Genomic DNA, 24877 nt, shown 5'->3' with positions numbered 1-24877 from the left:
CAATGAGGCATTGCAAGAATGACAGTTACCAGCATGACTCCCACAGGCAGAGGCATGATGGGACTTGTAGTTTTACAACAGCTGGAGGGCCACCAGTTTGAGACCCTTGGCCTAGACTGAGAAAAAAAATGTTTTTTAAAAAAAATTGGGCTATTTATTATAGCAACAAGTAAAAAATATTGTTTTTTTTTCAAAATTGTCGCTCTATTTTTGTTTATAGCGCAAAAAATAAAAACCGCAGAGGCGATCAAATACCACCAAAAGAAAGCTCTATTTGTGGGGGGAAAAAGGACGTCAATTTTGTTTGGGAGCCACGTCGCACGACCGCGCAATTGTCAGTTAAAATGACGCAGTGCCACAAGCTGAAATTTCACCTGGTCAGGAAGGGGTATATGTGCCCAGTAAGGAAGTGGTTAAACTACTTGCTAGGGGAGATAGAACAGTAGCTTGGTGTTAAAGGGGTTGTAAAGGCAGAAGGTGCATTCTATACATTAAGATAAAAAGCCATCTGTGTGCAGCAGCCCGCCTCAGACCACCAAACACTTACCCAAGGTCCCTCTCTGTCCAGCGATGATCCGAGATTCTCCCACCAGATTGGCTGAGACACAGCAGCTGTGCCATTGGATGTCGCTGCTGTCCATCAAAGTCAGCTAGCCAATCAGGGGAGAGAGGGGACGGGGCCGAGTCGGGGCTCCATGTCTGAATGGACATACTGAGCTGTGACTCGGTTCGGGAGGGAGGGGCCAGGGTCACAGAAGAGGGATGCGAGAAGAGGAGGATACGGGCTGCTCTGTGCAAATCCACTGCAACAAAGCTGGCAAGTATGACATGTTTGTTATTTTTATAGGAAAAAACGTGAGACTTTACAAATCACTTTAACCCTTTGTGTGTCTTCCTTCCAGGATTCCACTTGGCACTGAAAAAGCTGGCATGTAACCATCTGTATATATTGCTGATGGGCATTGCATTGCTGCGTTTAAACAGCATAATCGGCTTCATAACGTACAAACCAAAATACATGGAGCAGCAGTATGGACAGTCCATCTCCAGGTCTAATTTCATCAATGGTGAGTCCCAAACCATGCAGTTGCATGCCCCATAATATGGCACTAATACATGAAGGATATGGAACTAAGGGAATTCACATGGTATAATATTGATTGAATGCAAATGATAATGATGTTAAAAATCACATTGAAAGTGTTTGCCAAGTGCAAAGAAATACCTGTTGACCTGCTTAAAATCTTATTAGCTAAAACTTTTTTTCTACCCATGCTGACTATTTAGTTACACTGGGCCATATTCTGAGTAAGGATACGATGGAGTATCTCAGGATACTCCATCGTATCTCTCTTTTTTGGCCCGTGTATCTATGTGACTGATTCTTAGAATCATTTTTGCATAGATACACTTAAGATCCGCCATGTGTAAGTCACTTACACTGTCGGATCTTAAATGTAATTACTCCGCCCGCCGCTAGATGGCGTTTACGTTCAGGTCTCATTTGTTTATGCAAATGAGCCTGATACGCCGATTCCCGAACGTCGCTAACGTCGTTTGCGTAAGCGTAAACTTACCCCTGCTATATGAGGGGTAAGTTTACGCAAGTCCCACGTAGGCCATGTTAAGTATGGCGTCGGGTCCGCGTCGTGTTTTTCCGTCGGCTACGTCGTTTCCCTAAGTCGTTCTTGAATACGACTTTACGTCAATGACGCACACGTCGGTGTCATTGACGTTTTACGCCGAGAACTGGAGCATGCGCACTGGGCTATTTTAAGCCCGGTGCATGCGCAGTTCGTTAGAATCGGGGGCGCGCTTAATTTAAATAGAAGCCGCCCCCTTGGAGATACGCGTGGCTACGCCGGGCCATTTACACTCCGCCGCCCCAAACTACGGAGCAAGTGTTTGGGGAATACAGCACTTGCTCCTGTAGGTTGGGGCGGCGGAGTGTAAATGGCTTACGCGCCGCCCGCGGAAAATCTATGGCCCACTGTTCATAGCTTTCTCTGTGGACTCTAACATACCTACATTCTATGTTATGAAAATGAGAAAAGGGGAGGCGTTCTGTAGTCCTCTCCTAGGGTGACAACATTGCTCCTCCATCGTTACAGTGTACTGAGTGAGCATTGTCACCCTAAGACCCCTTTCATGCTACTGCGACTTTGCACCTGCGATTTTGCCACAATTTCAGGGAATGCCTGTGTAACTGGCATTAAAGTCGGACACAAGTACTGCAGGGACTAATTTGAAGTCGGAGCAACTTGAAGTCATACTAGTATGAATGGTTGTCATTGTCATGCTACTTTTCCGTTCCAAATCGTGGGACAAGTTGTACAAGTGTAAAAGGGGCCTCAGACAGCAAGTGTGTTACTGGCAGAATAACCAAGGGAAGATGAAGGAAAAATGTCTAAAGAAGAAAACTAATGCAGCCCCAACATCCTTGGACTGGTTAACCTCTCCATCAATATAATTCTGTTCTTGTGTTTAGACATCAAGGGACACAGATCACCATAGTAATTACTATATGGGTTATAGGCCACCTTCAGGTGATGGACACTGGCATAATCAAGACAATGGGCTAGATTCAGGTAGGGGGGCGTAAATTTGTGCGGGCGTAGCGTATGTTATTTACGCTACGCCGCCGCAAGTTAGAGAGGCAAGTGCAGTATTCACAAAGCACTTGCTCCCTAAGCGCGCCAAATTTAAATGTGGAACGGGGGGGCGTGTTTTATGGTAATGACTGGTGACCCGACGTGATTGACGTTTTAAACGAACGGCGCATGCGCTGTCCGTGGACGTATCCCAGTGCGCATGCGTCGGATAGAATGCCTAAGATACCTCGAGCACTGCCTACTACGTGAACGTAACTTACGCACAGCCCTATTCGCGTACGACTTACGCAAATGACGTAAAAAGATACGCTCATTCCGACGTCCATACTTTGCATGGGCTGCGCCACCTAGAGACCAGCTTAATTTTTACGCCGGCGTACGTCTTCCGTAAACGGCGTAACTAATTGCGACGGGCGTACGTACGTTTGAGAATCGGCGTATATAGCTCATTTGCATATTCAACGCAGAAAACAATGGAAGCGCCACCTAGCGGCCAGCCTAAATTTGCACTCTAAGATACGACGGCGTAGGAGACTTACGCCGCTCGTATCTTAGCCTAATTTAAGCGTATCTGGTTTCCGGAATACGCTTAAATTTACGACGATGTAGATTCAGAGTTACGACGGCATATCTACTGATACGCCGGCGTAACTCTACGTGAATCTAGCCCAATAAGTCTCCCTCCCTATATAACCTCTCCCACACTGGGAGTACCTCAGTTTTTTCGCCAGTGTCTAAGGTGTTGGACATAGTTATTAATTTGCTAAGAAGTATATGGATGGCCTAGTTAGGGCCTACGCTATCGGATACATTCAAAAGTCTATAAATAAAGATAAAAGTGAATGGCACCTGAGCCTTAGTACGGAAGAACAATGTTTCTTTTAGGAGAGCTGGGCCCTGGGATACAGAACCTTGGTCACATTGCTATACCACAGGTTTTCTGGCAGGGCACTATACAGGTCCAAGACAGTGGACCCTTCGTTCAGAGGGGACCCCGTCCTTGAAGGTCTGGCATGACACCAAGCCGCCGTGATGGGTGAAGATTGGGTCATTGTGAGTATTTCAGTAGTACCCTGCGGTGGGAATGGTAAGTCAAGAAGATCCTGGGTTTTTTATTAAATAGATAATGTCTTTCCTGTATTTTCCACCAGGGGATTTAAATGTGTCTCCTGAAGTGGACCGCGCACGCGAACACATGAGTCTCTCCTTCTTTGTAAGGTCATGATGTCACGGGCGAGGGGCAGGACTTGGCGCCGCCGAGGTGCACGTGGTTCGGCATGTTATTTAAACTCGGCTGTCAGAGTAAAACAGTGACTGACGGTGGCACACAGACACTTATCCAGAGTAGGGATCAGCTTTGAGTGTCGAGTCTAACATCGGCTGTTCGATCGTTCGACGAAGATCGAACATTATGGGCCTTTCGTACCAAATTCGAACGGCGCGTATATAGATATATATTAGGGCTGTTACTTGTAGTGAAGTCATATCCAGTACAGAACCATAAGATCCAAAGTAGTGATATAATATATAGTGGAGTCCGGTTAGATAATTAATATTTAGGTATTAGTATGATGACTAAAAGTTATGTTCTTCTGCAGCAACACACCAGGCTTTTGATCCAGCATTTGATCCAGGGCCACGTCCGATCGCCCCCAGGGGGTCAGGAAGGAATTTTTTCCACTGCCACGGCACATTGGCATAGCACGGACAGGGTTTTTTTGCCTTCCTCTGGATCAAACAGGGAGGTAGGATTCAACGAATCGCCCCTCCCATCATTACTGAACCCCCCCCCCTATCATACATCTACCCCCCAGTATGGTAGCGACTATGAATAATCTGATATACTCGGCAGCAACCATTCGGGGACTAAAGCCGTTTGCCTCAATATTACCGGTCGCCATCAAAAAGTCTTAAGGACTGAACGACTGTTTAGAATCGATCGACGATCGACAGTCAAACACCACATCCCCTTATCCCAACCAAATCGCATATCGTGCGCTCTGGTCAACACAAGATCGGCAGTAAGACATCGACTAGAAATCCATGATCTCATCCTACAATGCGATTTAGACTGCCTCTTTATTACAGAAAGCTGGCTTACAGCCGACTGTAACACCATTCTAGGAGAACTGGTGCCAGAAAATCATCGCATCTTAACAGAAAATAGAGTGGGGCAAAGAGGAGGAAGCCTGGCGGTGATCCACAAGACTCACCTTGCGATCACTAAACCAGTCCTTCAAAACCCACTTCCATTTATGGAAACCCTCTCTCTACAACTTCAAACAAATCCCCAGGAGACCACTCACATTCTACTCTGCTATAGACCACCGGGTCCAAAATCGCAGTTTCTATCATCTCTAACCGAGTTCATCTCCACTTATACCCTAAACAGCAAACATATTTTGCTGCTTGGGGATTTCAACCTGTGGGCCAACTCCTCACAGGACCCCGTGGCCAACGCTTGCATTGACCACCTGGAAGGACTAGGTCTGCAGCAGCTAGTATGTGGGCCCACACATGCTTCTGGTCACACACTCGATCTTATTGTGTTGATCTGGAAGTAAAAATTCTCAAAAATTAGCCGTTACCATGGACAGACCACCATGTAATCAAATTCATGATTATCAAAAATGCCCCTTCAATAAAAACATCAAAACCAGTGACAACGCACTGGAAGAGATCTCAGAAGAAGCTCCATTCGGAGCTCTTCAAAACAACATTAGGGAACAAAATAAAAACAATCCAACTATATCGAACAGCCACAGAAACCCTGGATGCTATCAACACGGCCCTACTACAGTCAGCCGACCTAGTAGCGCCAAAACGCAAAATCTGCATCCGGAAAAACAACTCCAGCTGGTTTAACGACCAGCTGTCGTTGCTGACGCAAGAACGCAGAAGAGCAGAAGCCGCCTGCAAAAGATGCTCTTCAGAGGAAAACCACGCCATCTACAAGGTAATAACAAAAAAATACCACAAAGAAATCTTCAAAGCCCAAAAAAAACATTTTTCCAATGCCATCACAAATGCCCTAAACCGCCCTCGCGAACTCTAACAAACTCTAACAAAATTGAAGGAATCTGTGAAAGCATTCAGGAAAACAGTACCCCCCTCAACCCCCCCCCCCTCAATCATTCACCCAATACACACATAAATTCACTGCAATCAACAAAGTTCACTCTTAAACCCATCTCCATCGATGCCACAAAAAATATCATCGGTACTCTGCGAAATAGCACAGCGCCTAATGATATCATCCCCACCAAACTGCTGAAAGGAATGTGCTGGTATTCTGGCACCGCCTATCACGCAGCTTATAAACCAATCCTTCAATGAAGGCATAGTGCCCTCCCAGTTGAAACAAGGCATAATCAAACCCATCTTAAAGAAACCCACCCTCGACCCCAAAGACCCAACACACCGTCGTCCCATTACAGGCCTAAACGTCCTCTCCAAGGTAATGGAGAAAGTAGTGGTACAACAACTGCAACAGCATCTTGATACCCATGATTTGCTTGATCCATTTCAATCAGGTTTCCGTCCCGGGCACGGGACGGAAACAGCATTGCTCAAAATATGGGATGATGTTCTCGAGGACGCAGACAAAGGAGAATCTTGTCTTCTAGTACTGCTGGACCTAAGCGCAGCTTTTGACACGGTAGACCACAAACTATTACTGACTCGGCTAGCAGAAGTAGCCAGAGTCGCGGAATGTGATCTATCTTGGTTTTCCTCCTTTTTGGAAAACCGATCACAAGTAGTGAAATTGGGACCGTTCACTTCTGAAAAACGCACAGTGTCATGCGGAGTCCCTCAAGGATCCCCTCTGTCGCCGGTGCTGTTCAATATCTATCTCCGCTCTCTTTTTGAAATCATCAGCAGCCAAGAGTTACTTTACCACTCTTATGCCGATGACACACAACTCTATTTTCGCATCTGCAACAAAAAGGATCATCATCTCGGTCTAGAGAAATGCCTCTCTTTGATTGACAACTGGATGACTAAGAGTTATCTTAAACTCCACGGTTCGAAAACAGAACTTCTCCTGTTTCACGCCAATCGAAAGAATCAACTGGCAACAACTTGGACACCTCCGCCCATTCTGGGCAAAATCATCGCCCCTAGCACCAAAGTCAAAAGTCTCGGAGTCATCTTTGACACCTACATGACAATGGATGCACAAATAGGGTCAGTAGTCAGCGGATCTCACCATCTGCTACGTCTACTACGCAGACTTATTCCATTTATTCCTAAAGAAGACATAGCAGTCGTGGGAACAATTGTTAACTCCATACTGGACTATGCAAATGCCCTTTACCTCGGACTCCCAAAGTACCAAATCGCTCGTCTGCAAGTCGTTCAAAACACGGCTGCTAGACTTGTGACTGGGAAAAAAACATGGGAATCAATCTCACCTTCACTGAGATCCCTTTATTTGTTACCAGTAAAAGACAGAATTACTTTCAAAGCACTCTGTCTGACGCATAAGTGTATTCTGGGAAATGCCCCCCAATATCTATGCGACAAACTAAAAGCCTATAACCCCAATCGCATTCTGCGATCCACCAATCAAAATCTACTCCAAATACCCAAAGCCAGATACAAGTCCAAAGGAGAGCGAAGATTTGCGGTCCAAGGCCAGAGACTATGGAATGCTCTACCAACCAGCATTCGGTTGGAGGAGAATCACTTGACCTTTAGGAGAAAGATCAAGACTCACCTCTTTTGAGTCCAAAGGAGAAATGAACAACGAGCGCCCAGAGGCGATTTAGTTTGCATGGGCAGCGCTTTATAAATTTTTCACTCACTCGCTCACTCAGGCTCTCCAGAGAGTGCATTTATTTGACTTCCAATACAGAATAAAGTCCATATTCCAAAGATGATACAAATCCAACAGAGTAATTCAAAGTCCCATTTGACTAGATCAGTTCTAGACCTGTGCCATATTCAGAGAATATACAGAGAATATATTCTGAGTAACAAGATTGACCTCCAGAATTATATTCCCTATCCACTAAATAGCTAAACAATTTGATTGGCCGTCTTTGATCTACAGTACATCCTGTCTTTCAGAGTGACAGATAATGACCCCAACCAAATGTTTCTCATGAATGAATACCCCCTCAAGTCTAATTACCATCAATAAATACTTCCTAACGTATGTAAACAATATAACCTTTGAGGTTAACGGGCCATACCGCACACGTACCTAGGTAGTCTTGCATAAGATTAACACATCTAAGGGTCTTCTGCACCTTTTGATAGAATTCAGCTGGCTTAGACAGTTCAACTGAATTCCTGGTCAATATGGTAATGTAATACAATTTATTGTGCCATACATACCTACACATATATATTAATATTACAACATTAATGATTAAAATTTTCGTGTTCGATTAATAGTTTTTTTTTTTAATCGACTCATTTCGATTAATTATAACACACAGTTTTTACAATTTTTTTTTATTAAACTCTCCCCCCCCATACTGTAATATCCACATCCCCATAATGTAATATCCAAATCTCCCCCCATACTGTAATATCCACATCTCCCCCGTAATGTCCACATCTCCCCCGTAATGTCCACATCTCGCCCCATACTGTAATGTCCACATTAAAATGATTTTGATCGATCAAAGAAATTAACGATTATCGAGGAATTAATTGTTAATTTCCGCAGCCCTAACATATATATATATATATATATATATATATATATATATATATATATATATATATATATATATATATATATACTGTATACAGTTTAGCTAGACCTCACTGCAGAGCGTTCCTGTTGTTCTCTTCCTAATATACTAAAGGCAGGCGGTTGATTCAGTTAGATGCAGTATATTCAGTCAGTATACTGTATTCTATGCAGCTAGATATCACTGCAAACTGTTCCTGTGGTGCTCTTCCTAATATACTACAGGCAGGCAGTTGATTCAGATAGCTGCAGTATATTTAGTCAGTATACTGTATCCTGTGCAGCCAAATCTAACTGCAGACCGTTCCTGTTGTGCTCTTCCTAATATACTACAGGCAGGCAGTTGATTCAGTTAGCTGCAGTATATTCAGTCAGTATACTTTATTCTGTGCAGCTAGATCTCACTGCAGGCCATTTCTGGTGTACCTATTCAAATACATTACAAATAAATCAAATACAGTATGTCTGGAAGGAAAACAAGGAGAGGAAGACACTTAAAGGCCACTAAAAGAGGGCAAGCAGGCTCTGTGTCTAGAGCCAACAGTGCTGGTCGTGGACACGGTGCATCCTCAGCACATGGCTGTGGGGCACGCTTGTCTTTTTTTCCGGCAGCTGGCCATGTTGAGCCACAACATGCAGAAGAGTTATTATTATTATATTATACAGGATTTATATAGCGCCAACAGTTTGCGCAGCGCTTAGTTGGTATGGATGTCAAAGCCGTCCTCATCCTCTGTCACCCAGGCTCAGAGTACTTTGTCTGCCAATGCAGCTGCCAAAGTGGCCTCTTCCATCGGCTCAATGTCATCATCAGTCGCTCCTTCTCTAGCCCCACCATCATGCCCTGAGGAGTCCCCCGAACTATTCCACCACAGTTTTGGGTACATACTGCAGGAGGATGAGCAGCGTTTTGAAGACTCTGATGATGGTACCCAGGTTGAGGATGAAGGCAGTAACGTGAGCCCAGAGAGAGGGCGTGCCCAAGAAGGACAAGAAACTGTCAGTCATGTTCCCCCAGCTGCAGCATACTGCCAGGTTTGCTCCAGCGGCGTAGAGGGAGGGGATCATGAGGTCACTGACTCACTTGGGTGCCTGATATGAGAGAGAAGGAGGAGGCACATCTCCAACAAGGCAGGATGCCCTCCAGGGGCCAGCTTAAGGGCAGCCAACCGACTGCATCACACCGCAGAGCTCTGCATGTGCAGGGCAATGCTGACTCATTTTTCCAAAAGTTCTTTGGTGTGGGCCTTTTTTGAGACGTATGCACAAGACCACACCGTTGCTGTTTGCAACATATGTCTGAAGCATATCAAGCGTGGCCAAATCAGCAGCCGCTTGGGCACCACATGCTTGTCCAGACATATGTCGACCTGCCATGCAGTCCGTTGGCAAGCGTACTTAAAAGACCAACACCAAAGAACAAGGCGGACCTCTCCTTGCTCCTCATCAGCTGGAATCTCCAACCCCACTATACCTTCAGTCCTCTCAAAAACCTGCACTGAGAGGATTGAAGGTGTAGAATTAGGTGTGCCACTGCCAAGTACCAGAGGGCAATCTTCTATTGCTACACCAACGCTCGATTGTCGTAGGCAAATTTCCCTACCCCAGTTGCTAAACCAGCGAAAGAAATTTGCTCCCAGCCATCCACATGCCCAGCGATTGAATGCTAGCTTGGCTAAATTGCTTGCACTCCAACTGCTCCCTTTTCAGCTGGTAGACTCTGCCTCCTTTCGTGAATTTGTGGAATGTGTGGTACCTCAGTGGCAGGTTCCCAAATGCCAAGGAAGACGATTCCGGCTCTCTACCGGCATTTGGAAGGCAATGTCTTGGCCTCGTTGGACAGGGCAATCAGCGGTAAGGTGCATATTACCGCTGACTCATGGTCCAGGAGGCATAGACAGGGACGTTGCCTATCTTTCACGGTGCCTCTGCTGGCAGCTGGGAAGGATGCAGGACAGGGTGCAGTATTGTTGGAGCTTGTTCTGCCACCACGCCTCTAAAATGCTGGTAGTGATGATTCTGCCACACCTCTCTCCTCCACCCACTCCTCTTCTTCTTCCTCTATGGCCTCTTCCTGTGCTGATTTGTCCACGGAACCAGTGGTGCTCCGTAGGCGTTCTAGGGGCTACGCAAGCACTCAGGCAAAAAGATGCCATGCAGTGCTTGATCTGGGGTGCTTAGGGGACAGAAGCCACACTGGGGCAAATATTCTGTCAGCTCTGCAAGGGCAGGCTCAGAGGTGGTTGATGCTATGCCAGCTTCAGCCAGGAATGGTGGTTTGCGACAATGGCACCAACCTCCTTTCCGCCGTCCAACAGGGACACCTGTCCCATGTGCCCTGTTTGGCTCACGTCCTTAATTTGGTGGGGCAGTGGTTCTTGGGCAGGTACCCGGGCTTACAGGATGTCCTGAAGCAGGCCAGGAAAGTCTGTGTGCATTTCCGACGGTCATATAATGCCAGTGCTCGGCTGGCAGACCTCCAAAGGAAAAACAACCTGCCCAAGAACTGCCTAATCTGTGACATGCCCACCAGGTGGAACTCTACGTTGGCCATGCTGCAGCGGCTGCACAAGCAGCAGAGGGCCATCAATGAGTATCTGTGCCAATATGGCAGCAGAACTGGGTCAGGGGAGCTTGTTTTTTTTCCCCCACGCCAGTGGGCCATGATCAGGGATGCATGCACTGTCCTGTCACCATTTTAGGAGGCCACGAGGATGGTGAGCAGTGACAGTGCATGCATCAGTGAGACTGTCCCTCTTATTCACATGTTGGAGCACACGCTGCATGGAATAATGGGCAGGGCACTTGAGGCAGAACAGAGGGAGGAAGAGGAGGACTTCCTTACCGCTCAAGGCCCCCTTTATCCAGACAGTGTTCCTGCTTGCCCGCCTATCACACAGGAAGAGGACAAGGAGGAGGAGGAGGAGGATGATTGTGTCAGCATGGAGGTGGAGCCTAGCACTCAGCAGCAGTCTTTAAGGGATCAATTACAGGGAACCCATGAACTTGTACGTGGCTGGGATGAGGTGGCTGCGGATCATGTCGTCCCCAGTGACCCAGAGGACTCCGCACCGAATGCCTCAGCAAACCTACTTTGTATGGCCTCCTTGATTCTGCAAAGCCTTCGGAAGGATCCTCGTATTCGTGCTATCAAGGAGAGGGATAATTCCTGGCTGGCAACTCTCCTTGATCCACGTTACAAGAATAAGTTTGCGGACCTTATCTTGCCGGCGCAGAGGGAGCAGAAGATGAAACATCTTAGGGAGGCCTTGCAGAAAGGTCTGTGCAACGCGTTCCCAGAGACTCTGGGGTTACAAAATCCTGGTCCTGGACAACGTGTTGCTGAGGCTTCGGTCAGTCACAGAAAGAGCGGTGGAGAAGGTGGCTGTCTGACCAATGCGTTCAGACAATTTTTAGTCCGCAGCCCCAAGGTATGACCGTTTCCAGCAACCATCGCGTGTCTGTTTTACATGGTGCGGGAATACCTAGGGGCAAGATCAGACTTGGACACCTTTCCCACCGAAAATCCTCTGGCTTACTGGGTCTTGAGGATGGATCACTGGCCAGAGCTTGCACAGTACGCAATTGAGCTACTGACTTGTCCTTCATCCAGTGTTCTTTCAGAACGCACATTCAGTGCTGCTTGAGGCTTTGTAACCGATCACAGGGTGTGCCTCTCCACCGACTCGGTCGATCAATTGACTTTCATAAAAATTAATCAGGCTTGGATCACCACCAGCTACCAAGTACCTGATGCTGATGTAACTGAATATTTTTTTAAAATGTCAGATCCCTTCAAGACTGCCTATGCTGATGCTGAGTGACTATACTGTTATGCTGAGTGACTATCCTTTTCCTCCTCAATGATCATGCTGATAGCTTGTAAGAACATTTTTGGTTCTGGGCACCGCCACCAGTGGCTAAGGCCCAATTTTTCTGCCCCTGTTTAACAGGGGCGTGTAATTACAATTTTTGATGCAATACTTTGCAGCGGGCTCATTCCTGTGCTCCAACTAGAGTATCTGTGAGGGGTTGCAGTGTTGTGGCACCAGCACCAGTGCCTAAGGCCCAATTTTTCTGCCCCTGTTTAACAGGGGCATGTAATTACAATTTTTGATGCAATACTTTGCAGCGGGCTCATTCCTGCACTCCAACTAGAGTATCTGTGCGGGGTTACAGTGTTGTGGCATCACCACCACCAACAAAGGCCCAATTTTTCAGCCCCTGTTCAACAGGGGCATGTAATTACAATTCTTGATCTAATATTTCACAGCAGGGACATTCCTGTGCCCACCAAGAGTAACTGTGAGGGCTTACAGAGTTGTGGCACCAGCACCACCACCACCAACAAAGGCCCAATTTTTCTGCCCCTGTTCAACAGGGGCATGTAATTACAATTATTGATCTATTATTTCACAGCAGGGCCCATTCCTGTGCCCGCCAAGAGTAACTGTGAGGGCTTACAGAGTTGTGGCACCAGCACCAGCACCAAAGGCCCAATTTTTCTACCACTGTTCAACAATGGAATGGAATTACAATTCTTGATATAATAGTTCACACAGCAGGGGGCGTTCCAGCACCCACCAAGACTAACTGTGAGGGCTTACAGTGTTGTGGCAACACCAACACCTAGGGCCCAAATTTCTGCAGAGTATATACGGCAGGCCCCTACTTTCAAACATCCAACTTACAAACAACTCCTACTTGCAAACGGAAGGAGACAACAGGAAGTGAGAGGAAATCTACTCCTAGGAAGGGAAATTCTCTTCTGTAAGAGGTGTCTCCTGTCCACTGATGCTTTATCACCAATCCTTGTTTTACTAAAAAACACACATTTTCAAAACATCATTTGTCATTGGGACAGAAAGTGAATTGCAATCTTCTGAACAGATGCACACAGACAGCAAAATAAATGTTTACAGGGGTGATAACCCTTCTCTATGTTTTCAGAAAAGCTTAAAAATAGATTTTATGGCTGGAGCTACACTTTAAAAAAGTACCAGTTCAAAATTACAACATTCTACTTAACAACAAACCTACAGTGCCTGTCTTGTTTGCACCGCCTGTATAATGCTGTTCAAAGTATATAGGGCCAAAGGGGCTTGTAATGACCTGGGGGGAGTGGGGGGAAACCCATGCTATTTTTCTCAATGATTTTCATCCATATTGCAGGGACCAGACATTACATTTAAGCCGCAAGCAGTTTTAAATTACTTTTTTCTTATAGTGATCTCATTTTGTGCAGGGACAGTTCTAAACACGTGCCACCTCACAGGCATACTATAGACACCCAGCAGGTACGATATTTAAAGGAATTTTTCATATTTTTTTTCACTTTAAGCCCTGGTTCACACTGGGCTGCGGGAGTGAAGCCGTGCGAGTTCAGCTGAACTCGCACGATTTCACTCCCGCCGGCAGTCCCGATTTCGGCCGCGATTTAAGAGACATCTGTGCAGGTTTCTGCACAGATGTCTATGTAAATCGCGGCCCGAAATCGCAAAAACTAGTACATGAACTACTTTTTGAAATCGGTGCAGCGCTGCAGATGCGGCGTTGCACCGATTAGGACGGTGTCATTGCCGACAAATGCCGCCGATTTGAGATGCGATTTCACATGTGAAATCGCATCTCAAATCGAAGGAAATCGCACCCAGTGTAAACCTGGGCAAAGCATCATTAAAATCACTTCTCCAGAAAAAACTACCGTTTTTTTCCATTGATACATGTTCCCTGGGGCAAGACCCGGATTCTCAAACCCGTTTTCCGACAATAACTTGCATATTAGGCTTTAAAAGTAGCACTTTTGAATTCGAACGTTCGGGTCCCATTGACGTCAATGGGGTTCTAAATGTTTGCGCGAACGTTCGGTCCGTTCGAAGGTTCTGGTGCGAACCGAACGGGGGGGGGGGGGACGGTTGGTGGGGGGTATTTGTGTTTGGCTCATCCCTATGTGTCAGTGCCTGCGAGTCACAGGTCTTTGTGTGCAAACTACTTTTCTGATGCCAATTTGATGTCCAAATACATATTTCCAGGGCTTTTTTTCAGCAGGAACATGGGAGAACACAGTTCTGGCACCTCAGCACTGAATGTATATGCCAAGGGGTGGTGGGATTTGCTGGAGTGTCTATTGATATTGGCTGCTGGGGTCTCTATTGTCACTGGGTGATCTATTGTTTCTGGGGGGGCTAATTGTTGATGGGAGAATGCTACTGTTGCAGGAGCGGGCTTATGTTGCTGGCTGCTGGAGATTATATTGATACTGGATGCTGGGAGATCTATTGTAGCTGGGGGTTATTTTCTTGTGGGGTGATCTATTGTTGCTGGGGAGATCTATTGTTGCTGGAGGGATCTATTGTTGCTGGGAGCGTCTATTGTTGATGAGGGATCCATTGTTCCTGGGGGGTCTATTGTTGCTGGGGCGATGTCTTGTTCTTGGGGGATCTTTTGTTGCTGAGGTAATCTATTGTTGCTGGGGGATCTAACAAATGTATTTAATGCAGTAAATACAATTCAGGATATTAAAACATGGCACTTATTTAAAGCTTTGTTTATGTTAAAAGATTATTTAGTTAATAAGTTAAAAAAAATATGTTTGTTTACATGGATAAATGTTTTTTAAATTAAAAATTTGTTCTAAAGCGCAAACTATTTATATGCCTCTCCAGCCACCTGCTCTGCACACCTCCCCAGTCCCTCAATATTCAGGCTGCCCTTTTGACTTTCCAGCTCACTATGTTTTAGAAACATCTAGAATGCAGGGGGAAATAATCATACCTGCAGACTATGATTTCCAGAACAGCATAAAGCAATCAATAGTTGAAAGTAAATTAAACAGCGCTTTCCCCTCCTAGTTGTTAATGTTCTAATAGTTAATAAGCTTGGAATTAAGGGTATGACCTGATACTAAATATTGAAGAAGTGGATACCAACCAAATAGTTGTGTACCAATAGAATAAATTGGATAATAAGGTGACAATATTAAATCATATATTACAGTGGATAAATTGATAAACAAATGTTAAAAATTAATAAATAATAAAGTGACCATAGTGCAACATATTTAAAGTGCATATGGTGGTATAGTGCAAATAGTTATTTTCTTTGTGCCAAAAGTGTTATAGTGCTCCCCCTACTTCCCACTGACAGCAGAAGGGCAGGGAGTCTGAGGAGACTTTCTATCTGGACCAGGACAGTGCTGCTGAGTTGGATGGCCAGGAGTCTGAGGAGATCTGAGTGCAATCCAGACCGATACACTGCTAGTGGTTGTACATTGTCCACTCCTGGAGCCCCAGAGCCATAGTCAGAGGATTTCTATCCCAGAGGAGACACCAGAAGCAGTCCATGGTACTGGGTCAGGTCCCCTAGAAAGACCTACAGGCAGGACTGACTCTGTTTGCTAAAAGACAAAAGGGTCCAACCCATTCGGTGAGTCTCAAATTAACACTACCCCCAAGAGGTGGATCACCAGAGTATTGAGACTTGGAGAACTATAGTACTTTTTGGCACAAAGAAAAGGACTATTTGCACTATACCACCATATGCACTTTAAATATGTTGCACTATTGTCACTTTATTGTTTATTAATTTTTATCATTTGTTTATCAATTTATGCGCTGTAATACTGTATATGATGTAATATTGTGTCAGGGCACTAATCCTTACCTGCCTCCCCGAACGGTGCAATCGCGGCTGTTTGCGCCGTGCGCACGTGCGTGGTGTTGGCGCGCGCGTGCATGGTGTTGGCGCGCGCGGGCGCGTGCATGTGCGCGCGCATGGGCGCGCACACAGACCTGTAGTCCGTCCGGCCAATCAGAGCCCTGAGCGGGCTATTTAAACCTCTCCCTTTCCTGTGGCTAGTTGCTGGTTTGTCACAGCGTTTGTTTGGAGTGTTTCCTGGATCTTGGAAAAACCTTACCTGATCTTGTTCCTGTTTACCTGACCTTGGCTCTACTCTACCGGATTGCTGCTTTCTCCTACCTTGACCTCGGCTTGCTTATTGGACTAATCTGATCTCACCTGCCCTTGACCTTTTGGCTTGAACTTTGGACTACCCTGTTTATCTGTGCTTCCTTGTCCACAGTCCGTTTTCTGGATTTCCCTGTTTTCTACCAATCCTGCTTCCCGGACCTCCTGGAATTCCCTGCCGCGCTTCCAGCTATTCCAAGCGGACTACTGCCTGGTTGGTCCTGTTCCACGCACCCGACCTTCACCTTCCCATCGGTACCAGTGCCTCCTGGTGCGTCTGTTCTCCTGTCCCCACTCCAGGGGGCGGACCGCGCCGGGTCGCAAAGGGAGCCACCCTCAGCATCTTGGCCTTGGTAAGTGTACTTTCGTTACTACCTGATAGTACAAACCAGCCAGATGTCCGAGGCCGACAGGGTGCGCTCGCCTTTTGAGACGCTATGCCAACAAGTCTCAGCCCTGACCGAAGCGGTACAAAAACTACAGGAAGGCTATCTGCATATAGACGGTCGCTTGCAACAGATGAATGTCACCCCCGGACCCTCGGCCGCCTCCGCGGCATTAGCTACAGGTCCTGCTACTTCTCAACCCTCTTCTGCCTCTCCAGTGCTGGTAACTCACCCTGAACCACGTGTGCCAACCCCGGAGCGATTCGCTGGCGACCGAAAGAAATTCCGGGCGTTTAAAAACGCTTGCTCCCTGTATCTGACTCTTCAACCCAGGACTTTCTGTTCAGAAGCTGTAAAGCTGTAAAGGTTGGTTTCGTGATCTCCCTCCTTGCAGATGAACCACAAGCTTTGGCCCACAGTTTGTTGGAACAAGGGAGCCCAATATTAGACACTATTGACACTTTCTTTGAACATTTATCTAAGTTATACGATGATCCTCTCCGTTCAGCTACCGCGGAACTTACCCTTCATCAACTAACTCAGGGGAGGAGACCCGTAGAGGACTACGTTGCTGACTTCCGTAAGTGGTCTGCTGATACAGGGTGGAATGAAACTGCCCTGAAATACCAGTTTCGCCAAGGGTTGTCGGAATCCCTCAAGGACGAGCTAGCCAGAGGTGACCCACCTGCCACTCTGGAAGCCTTAATCCAATCGGCCACCCAGCTTGATCGACGCCTTCGAGAACGCCGGCAGGAACGCTTCCAGACATCCCGTCCTAATTGGATTCCGCCTAGATGCTTCGCCTTCAGATCCAGAACCAATGCAGCTCGGTCTACTCCGGGCACCTCTCACCCCTGAAGAGAGACAACGTAGACGGCAGTCCAATCTCTGCCTGTATTGTGGCGCTGCAGGACATTTTCTTCGCACCTGTCCCATAAGACCCAGTAAGTCAAGACTACCGTCTTCTTTCAATTGCCATATTTCCAACTTACCACAGACTTATGTTGTACTTTTTCTTTCTCTACAGCTCCCACAGGGGGCGGTCCGGCTGCCAGCCATCATTGACTCCGGGGCTTGCAGCTGCTTCCTTGATTCTGCCCTAGCCCAGAAGCTGCATGTCCCATACCGGCCTAAGAACTTTCAGTTACAGATCCACCTGGCAGACGGCTCTCTACCCCGCTCTGGATTAGTTACCGTGGAAACTCTGTCCATCCACGCCATCTCTGACACCGGCCATCGAGAGTATCTGTGCCTGGACCTTATTCCTTCTCCTTTATTCCCTATTATTTTGGGTTTACCCTGGCTACAAGCGCATCAGCCTTCTATAGACTGGCTCAAAAAAGACATCACATTCCCTTCTGCTTTCTGTTCTCAGCATTGTCTTCCTCCCGTTAAAGTCTCCTGCTTCACCTTGATATCTGCACCATCGGATCTTCAACACGTCCCTGCTGCATACTCAGACTTTAAGGATGTGTTCGATAAGCAACAGGCTGACCGCCTTCCCCCACATCGGCCATACGATTGCCCCATTGACTTACTTCCCGGTTCTAAAATCCCTTTTGGTCGAATCTTCCCACTCTCAGAGACTGAATTGGTGGCCCTAAAGGCCTATATCGATGAAAATTTAGAAAAAAGATTCATCCGCCCTTCGTCTTTCCCAGCCGGGGCTGGAATCTTTTTTGTTGAGAAAAAAGATGGTTCCCTCAGGCCCTGTATTGACTACAGGGAGCTAAATAAAATCACCGTCAAAAATAGGTATCCTTTGCCCCTCATTCCGGAACTTTTTCAACGCTTCCGATCAGCCCGGATTTTCTCTAAGCTCGATCTCCGCGGGGCCTACAACCTCATCCGGATCAGGCACGGGGACGAATGGAAGACCGCTTTTAGATCAAGGTTCGGGCACTTTGAATACCTAGTAATGCCATTCGGCCTCTGCAACGCCCCTGCCACCTTCCAACATCTGGTAAATGACATCTTTCGCCAATATCTGGATGACTTCCTAGTCGTCTACTTGGACGACATCCTCATTTTTTCGGTATCACTCGAACTACATCGCACCCACGTTAAGAAGGTCCTGACTATCCTCAGAGAACACAAGCTTTATCTTAAAGCGGAAAAATGTGAATTTGAGAAGACTACAATTCAGTTTTTGGGGTTCATCATTTCGACCGACGGTATATCCATGGATCCGCAAAAGGTCAAAGCAGTTCAGGATTGGCCAGCGCCAGTTGACAAAAAAGGGGTACAGCATTTTATTGGCTTTGCCAACTTTTACCGAAGATTCATTGTTGGTTTCTCAACCATTGTGGCCCCTATCACCAGTCTTACTCACCAAGGTCATCGCTTCCATTGGTCCCGGGAAGCTCAAGAAGCATTCAAAAAGTTAAAAATCTTGTTTTCTTCAGCCCCTATCCTTAGGCATCCAGATCCAAGCTTGCCCTTTATCCTGGAGGTCGACGCTTCGGAAACGGCCATCGGTGCTATCCTGTCACAAAGGCAAGGACCCAAATCCTTGCTGCACCCCATAGCCTACGCGTCACGAAAACTAAATCTCTCGGAAAAAAATTATGATGTTGGGGACCGGGAACTGTTGGCCATTAAGTTCGCTCTAGAAGAGTGGAGGTACCTCCTAGAGGGTGCTCTTCACCCCATCTTGATCTTCACAGACCATAAAAACTTGGAATACCTGCGATCTGCCAAACGTCTGAGACCTAGGCAAGCCCGTTGGGCCTTGTTCTTTGCCCGCTTCAACTTTCACATAACCTTCAGACCAGGATCTAAGAATGGAAAAGCTGACGCCCTATCCAGAATGTTCACCGAAACACCTGACCAGTCAGAACCCAGTACCATCTTGACGCCTCAAAATTTCTTTCTGATTTCTCAGATGGATCTACTTTCCTCTTTGAAGACGGCTTCCACCCAAATTACCAACATACCCTCACTCTCTCTTGAAAAACGAGACGGTTTACTATGGTCTCGAGGCAAAATTTTTGTACCTGAACAAACTAGACAACTAGTACTGAGCATATTCCATGACCACAAACTAGCAGGCCACTTTGGAGCTCGGAAAACCGCGGAATTAGTTAGCCGCTCCTTCTGGTGGCCAAAGTGGAGGTCGGACTGTAAGGACTATGTAACTTCGTGTTCTCGGTGTCAGCGTTACAAAGGCCCAAACACCAAATCCTGGGGTTTACTCAGACCTCTTCCTGTTCCTGAACGCCCCTGGGCGGACATTTCTATGGATTTTATTGTAGGCTTACCACCTTCTGGAGGCTTTACTACAATCCTAGTAGTGGTCGATCGGCTGTCCAAATTTGCACACTTTGTACCTATGATTGGCACACCCTCTGCAGCAGAAACCGCTAAAGTTTTCTTCAAAGAGATCTTGAAGCTCCATGGAACACCCAAAAGCATCGTTTCGGATAGAGGTGTGCAATTTACATCTAAATTTTGGAAGGAACTTTGTAAATCTCTGGAGATTAAAACATGCCTCTCATCAGCTTACCATCCGCAGTCCAATGGTCAGACAGAGAGGACCAACCAAACGTTGGAACAGTATCTCCGTTGCTTCTGCTCCACGTCGCAAGATGACTGGTCGTCTTTGCTACCATCCGCAGAATTTGCATATAACAATTCTCTACATTCATCCACCAACCAGACTCCATTTTGGGCTAACTATGGTTACCATCCTACTTTCCTTCCAAGTTCAATTCCCGAGATTCCTGTACCTGCTGTTCAAGAACATATAGTCGCTTTACAACAACATTTTCAAAGACTTCAAAAAAACATGCAACAAGCCCAGGAAAATTACAAAAGATCCTACGATAAGGGAAAGAAGGAGTGTCCAGCTTTTAAAGTCGGGGAGAAGGTATGGCTATCGGCCACGAACCTTAGGTTACCCATTCCTTCTCGGAAACTAGGTCCCAGATTCATAGGCCCATTCGAAATTAAAAGAGTGATCAATCCTGTGGCTTTTGAACTAACATTACCAGGGTCATACAAGATCCACCCTGTATTGCACGCATCTCTGCTCAAGCCCGTTATTCCAGACTCTTTTCCAGGAAGGGAGGAACTTCCACCTCCTCCAGTGGAAATTGAAGGTGAAAAAGAATTTGAAGTCGAATCTATTTTAGGTTGCCGGAAGAGAGGGAGACAACTCCAGTACCTTGTCAAGTGGAAGGGTTACCCGCCTGAAGACACCTCATGGGAACCTTCCAGAAATTTACATGCTCCTCGCCTGATCCGAATTTTTCACCGGGACCATCCGGAACTGATGGACAGTTTAGGCGTCCGGAGTCCGCCTTAGGGGGGGGGCACTGTCAGGGCACTAATCCTTACCTGCCTCCCCAAACGGTGCAATCGCGGCTGTTTGCGCCGCGCGTGCACGTGCGTGGTGTTGGCACGCGCGTGCGTGGTGTTGGCGCGCTTCCAGCTATTCCAAGCGGACTACTGCCTGGTTGGTCCTGTTCCACGCACCCGACCTTCACCTTCCCATCTGTACCAGTGCCTCCTGATGCGTCTGTTCCCCTGTCCCCACTCCAGGGGGCGGACCGCGCCGGGTCGCAAAGGGAGCCACCCTCAGCATCTTGGCCTTGGTAAGTGTACTTTCGTTACTACCTGATATATTGTCACCTTGTTATCCAATATTGGTACACAACTATTTTGTTGGTAAAAGGATCCACTTCTTTAATATTTAGTATCAGGTCATACCCTTAATTCCCAGGTTATTAATTATTAGAACATTAACAACTAGGAGGAGTAAGCACTGTTTAATTTAACTTTCATTCATCTACCCTACCTTGTGGGGATAATTTTGGACAGCGGCTCATATATACAGGTTAATTTAATTCCAAGGTGCAAGCGTCTCACCAAAACAATCAAGTTGCACCAATGATAACAGAGGAGCCAAAAAGAACTTAAATTACCTAGCATCCCAGCAACCTATCTAGGAAAGTGCTACATGGGCAAGGAATAAAAGATAAAGACGCTGCAGCTCAGTAAGTGATTGAAAAATGGAAGGTTTAAATTTAAAGCAGGTATTGACATCACCGCCCGGGCTCCCTCCTCCTCCCTCCTCCTTTCCCAGCCACCGGGCCAGTATGAGAGAGGAGTGGAGCCTCGTGCATGCGCAGTAGGGTTCAATAGGGTTCCCGGTGTGAAGTCGTAAGGCTCCACTGCCGGGTTCCCTTACTCGCAAAGGAGGCGGCATGGAAACATCAGCTGCGGTGCGGACATCGCTGGACTTCAGCACAGGTAAGTGTCCGATTATTAAAAGTCTTTTAATTTTTGCAGTGGTGGGCGGACCTCTGCTTTAAAGCGGAGGTTCACCCTTAGAGAGCACATTTTCCCCTTAGATTAATGCTCGTTTTTTGTCTAGGGGAATCGGCTAGTTGTTTTAAAATATGAGCATTACTTACCGTTTACGAGATGCATCCTCTCCGTCGCTTCCGGGTATGGGCTGCGGGAATGGGCGTTCCTTCTTAATTGACAGTCTTCCGAGAGGCTTCCGACGGTCGCATCCATCGCGTCACGATTTTCCGAAGGAAGCCGAACGTCGGTGCGCAGGCGCAGTATAGAGCCGCACCGACGTTCGGCTTCTTTCGGCTACGAGTGACGCGATGGATGCGACCGTCGGAAGCCTCTCGGAAGACTGTCAATCAAGAAGGAACGCCCGCTCCCGAAGACCCATACCCGGAAGCGACGGAGAAGATGCATCTCGAAAACGGGTAAGTACTGCTCATATTTTAAAACAAATAGCCGATTCCCCTAGACCAAACGAGCAGGAATCTAAGGGGAAAAGAGGAAAAATTAAATAAATGGGTGAACTCCCGCTTTAAGTAAAAAAAAGGTGAAACACACATTATGCACAGATATAACACAAATGAAGATATTGATTGGTAGGTAATAGAAGATAATTACTAGTAGAAGACTATTTTGCCAGCACTTAGGTGCTGATAATTTCTTCTGTCTGAAAAGATGAGCTTCTAACAAATGGACTGTCTCACTTACAGGAGTATCCATTTTACCAGCAGCCGCTACTGGCATGTTCTTCGGAGGGCTGATCATGAAGAAGTATAAATTCGGTTTACTGTCGGCATCTAAAATGTCGTTTGTCACAACATTTGTCTCCTTAATCACGTTTCTCTCTTTGTTTATCATTGGCTGTGAGAACCATGATGTTGCTGGGATCACTGTGACTTATAATGGGCAAGTCAATGAATAATTTCTTTTGGAAGATAATGCACGGTTATTTTGGTTTAAAATGCATCATGTTTCAATCTCCATATAATCCTCAAGAATATAGTTTTTCCAAGCTTCAAAGCTCTTTGTGACTTTTATGCAAAAGCATATTTTCCCAATCGTTGGGATTCCAGACCTTCATTCACATTTGTGGGTCTAGGCAGGTTAAATCTCAAGCTATCTCTGCACAGGGAGAAGCATAGCATTGCTCTGAGGGTTCATCCAGTGCTTGAACAAGGTCCTCCCGTACACCTGGCAAATGTACCAAAGTGTATCTCCTTCTTCCATGAGTTGCGAGGATGGTCCTTGCATAAAAATACAAACTATGCCCCGGCACACTTTCCCGTGCTTTCACTGTACCAGTAAGGAGGAGGGTGTTGTAGGGATGCTCCTTACATTTTTGCATGTACAGTGGATGAGCTGACACAGTATTTAGAAATTACATGGGGTAACCACTAACTGGTCAATAGAAAACTTAATAGGATATGATACAGTGGTAATACAATATGGTTAAACTTTTTTTTTTTTTTTTACTTCAATACTTTTTTTTATTGTTTCTTTTCAAATACAAAAAAATACATATCCATATTTTACAATCCATACACTTTTATGCACATACAAAAATTGATTACATAGACTAAAAATATCCATCAATCCCATTCCCTGCCCTCCCCTCCCATCCTCCCTCCTATCTTACTTCTAAAGTGCACACAAGTTTTATCCGTACTTCGTTCTTGATTTATCCTTTACAGGTTTTCTTTTTTTTTTCTCTTTTTACCTTTTCCCTTTCCTTTCCCTCTCCTTTTGTTCCCTATCCATTTCCTTTATAAGATCCGATCACCCATTCCTTTGTCCTTCTCCTCTATCTCATTACTCTCCTCCTTCCCCCTCCATCTCCCCTTCTCCTTTTTAAAGTGAGCACCCTATTTTACTCAGCCAGTGCTCCCATATTGCTTTAATTTTTTTGAGATTTCCACGTCTAATCCATGTTCCCCTCTCCTTCCCTATTGTCCTATTCATTACATTAACCCATTCCGTTACTGTGGGTGGATTTTGTGCTTGCCAGTTTAATGCTATCAATTTCCTCGCCTGGAACAGGCACCTTATAACTGCTTCTAATGTGTCCCTCTGCCCCATTCTCTCCTCAATGCAACCCAATAGGCATACCTTGGCCTCAAGTTCCAGAGTGGTCCCAAAGGTTGCATTTATAATGTCTAAGATCTCAACCCAATATCTATGCAATTTTGGGCATTTTCACATCATGTGTATAAGGTCGCCTGTATTTTGACACCTGGGGCATTTATCATCTGGCTTCCTTTCAAAGCTATGTAATCTCTTAGGGGTATAATAGACCCTATGGACCAAAAATAAATGGGAGACCCTTTGTGATGGAGCTAATGAGACCACTGTCCCTAATTCCAATATCCTATCCCATTGATCATTTGTTATAAGGCCAACATCCTCCTCCCATCTCTGTTTGTTCCTACTCAGATTCCCTTTTCCTATAAGCCGATCACTGATCCGTTCATATAATTCTGAGATGAGACCTTTCAAGACCCCTGACTTAATTAATCTTTGGAGATGTAAGAGCTTTTGTCATCTTACCGGCTGTGACTTAAATTGGAATTGTAGTGCATGTCTAGTCTGCAAATAGGTATAAAACATAACGTTTGGAATACCATATTCACTGCTTAGTTCTGAGAAGGATTTTAATGTGCATCCTGTGTACAATTGTGCCAGTCTGGTTATCCCAAGTTTATCCCATTCTTTTAACTTCCCCATGGCCAAGATTTCTTTCAGATACTTATTTTCCCACAGTGGGGAATATTCTGTTGGTCCCTTATAGCCCAAAGCTAATTTTCCTGCTTGCCATATTCTTGTACACACGACCGAACATGTCAGCTGAAACTGGTCCGCGGACCAGTTGCCGTGGACATGTCCGACCGTGTGTAGGGCCTAGCGGACAG

The 24877-nt window shown here is 46.1% G+C and overlaps 1 protein-coding gene across 1 annotated transcript in view; it reads left to right on the top strand.

Moving 5' to 3' along the window:
* The window catches only part of LOC120930503 (solute carrier organic anion transporter family member 1C1-like), a 162970-nt gene that overhangs the window by 118114 nt on the left and 19979 nt on the right, over positions 1–24877 (top strand). The window contains exons 13-14 of the mRNA XM_040341681.1: positions 903–1067; positions 22682–22877. Coding sequence (XP_040197615.1) covers positions 903–1067; positions 22682–22877 — 361 coding nt within the window. The remainder of the gene's footprint in view (positions 1–902; positions 1068–22681; positions 22878–24877) is intronic.

The sequence above is a fragment of the Rana temporaria genome, chromosome 3, assembly GCF_905171775.1.
Source record: "Rana temporaria chromosome 3, aRanTem1.1, whole genome shotgun sequence".
NCBI classification, from domain to species: domain Eukaryota; kingdom Metazoa; phylum Chordata; class Amphibia; order Anura; family Ranidae; genus Rana; species Rana temporaria.
The sequence above is the reverse complement of the archived record's forward strand: the minus strand, read 5'-3'. Positions and strand labels throughout refer to the sequence as shown.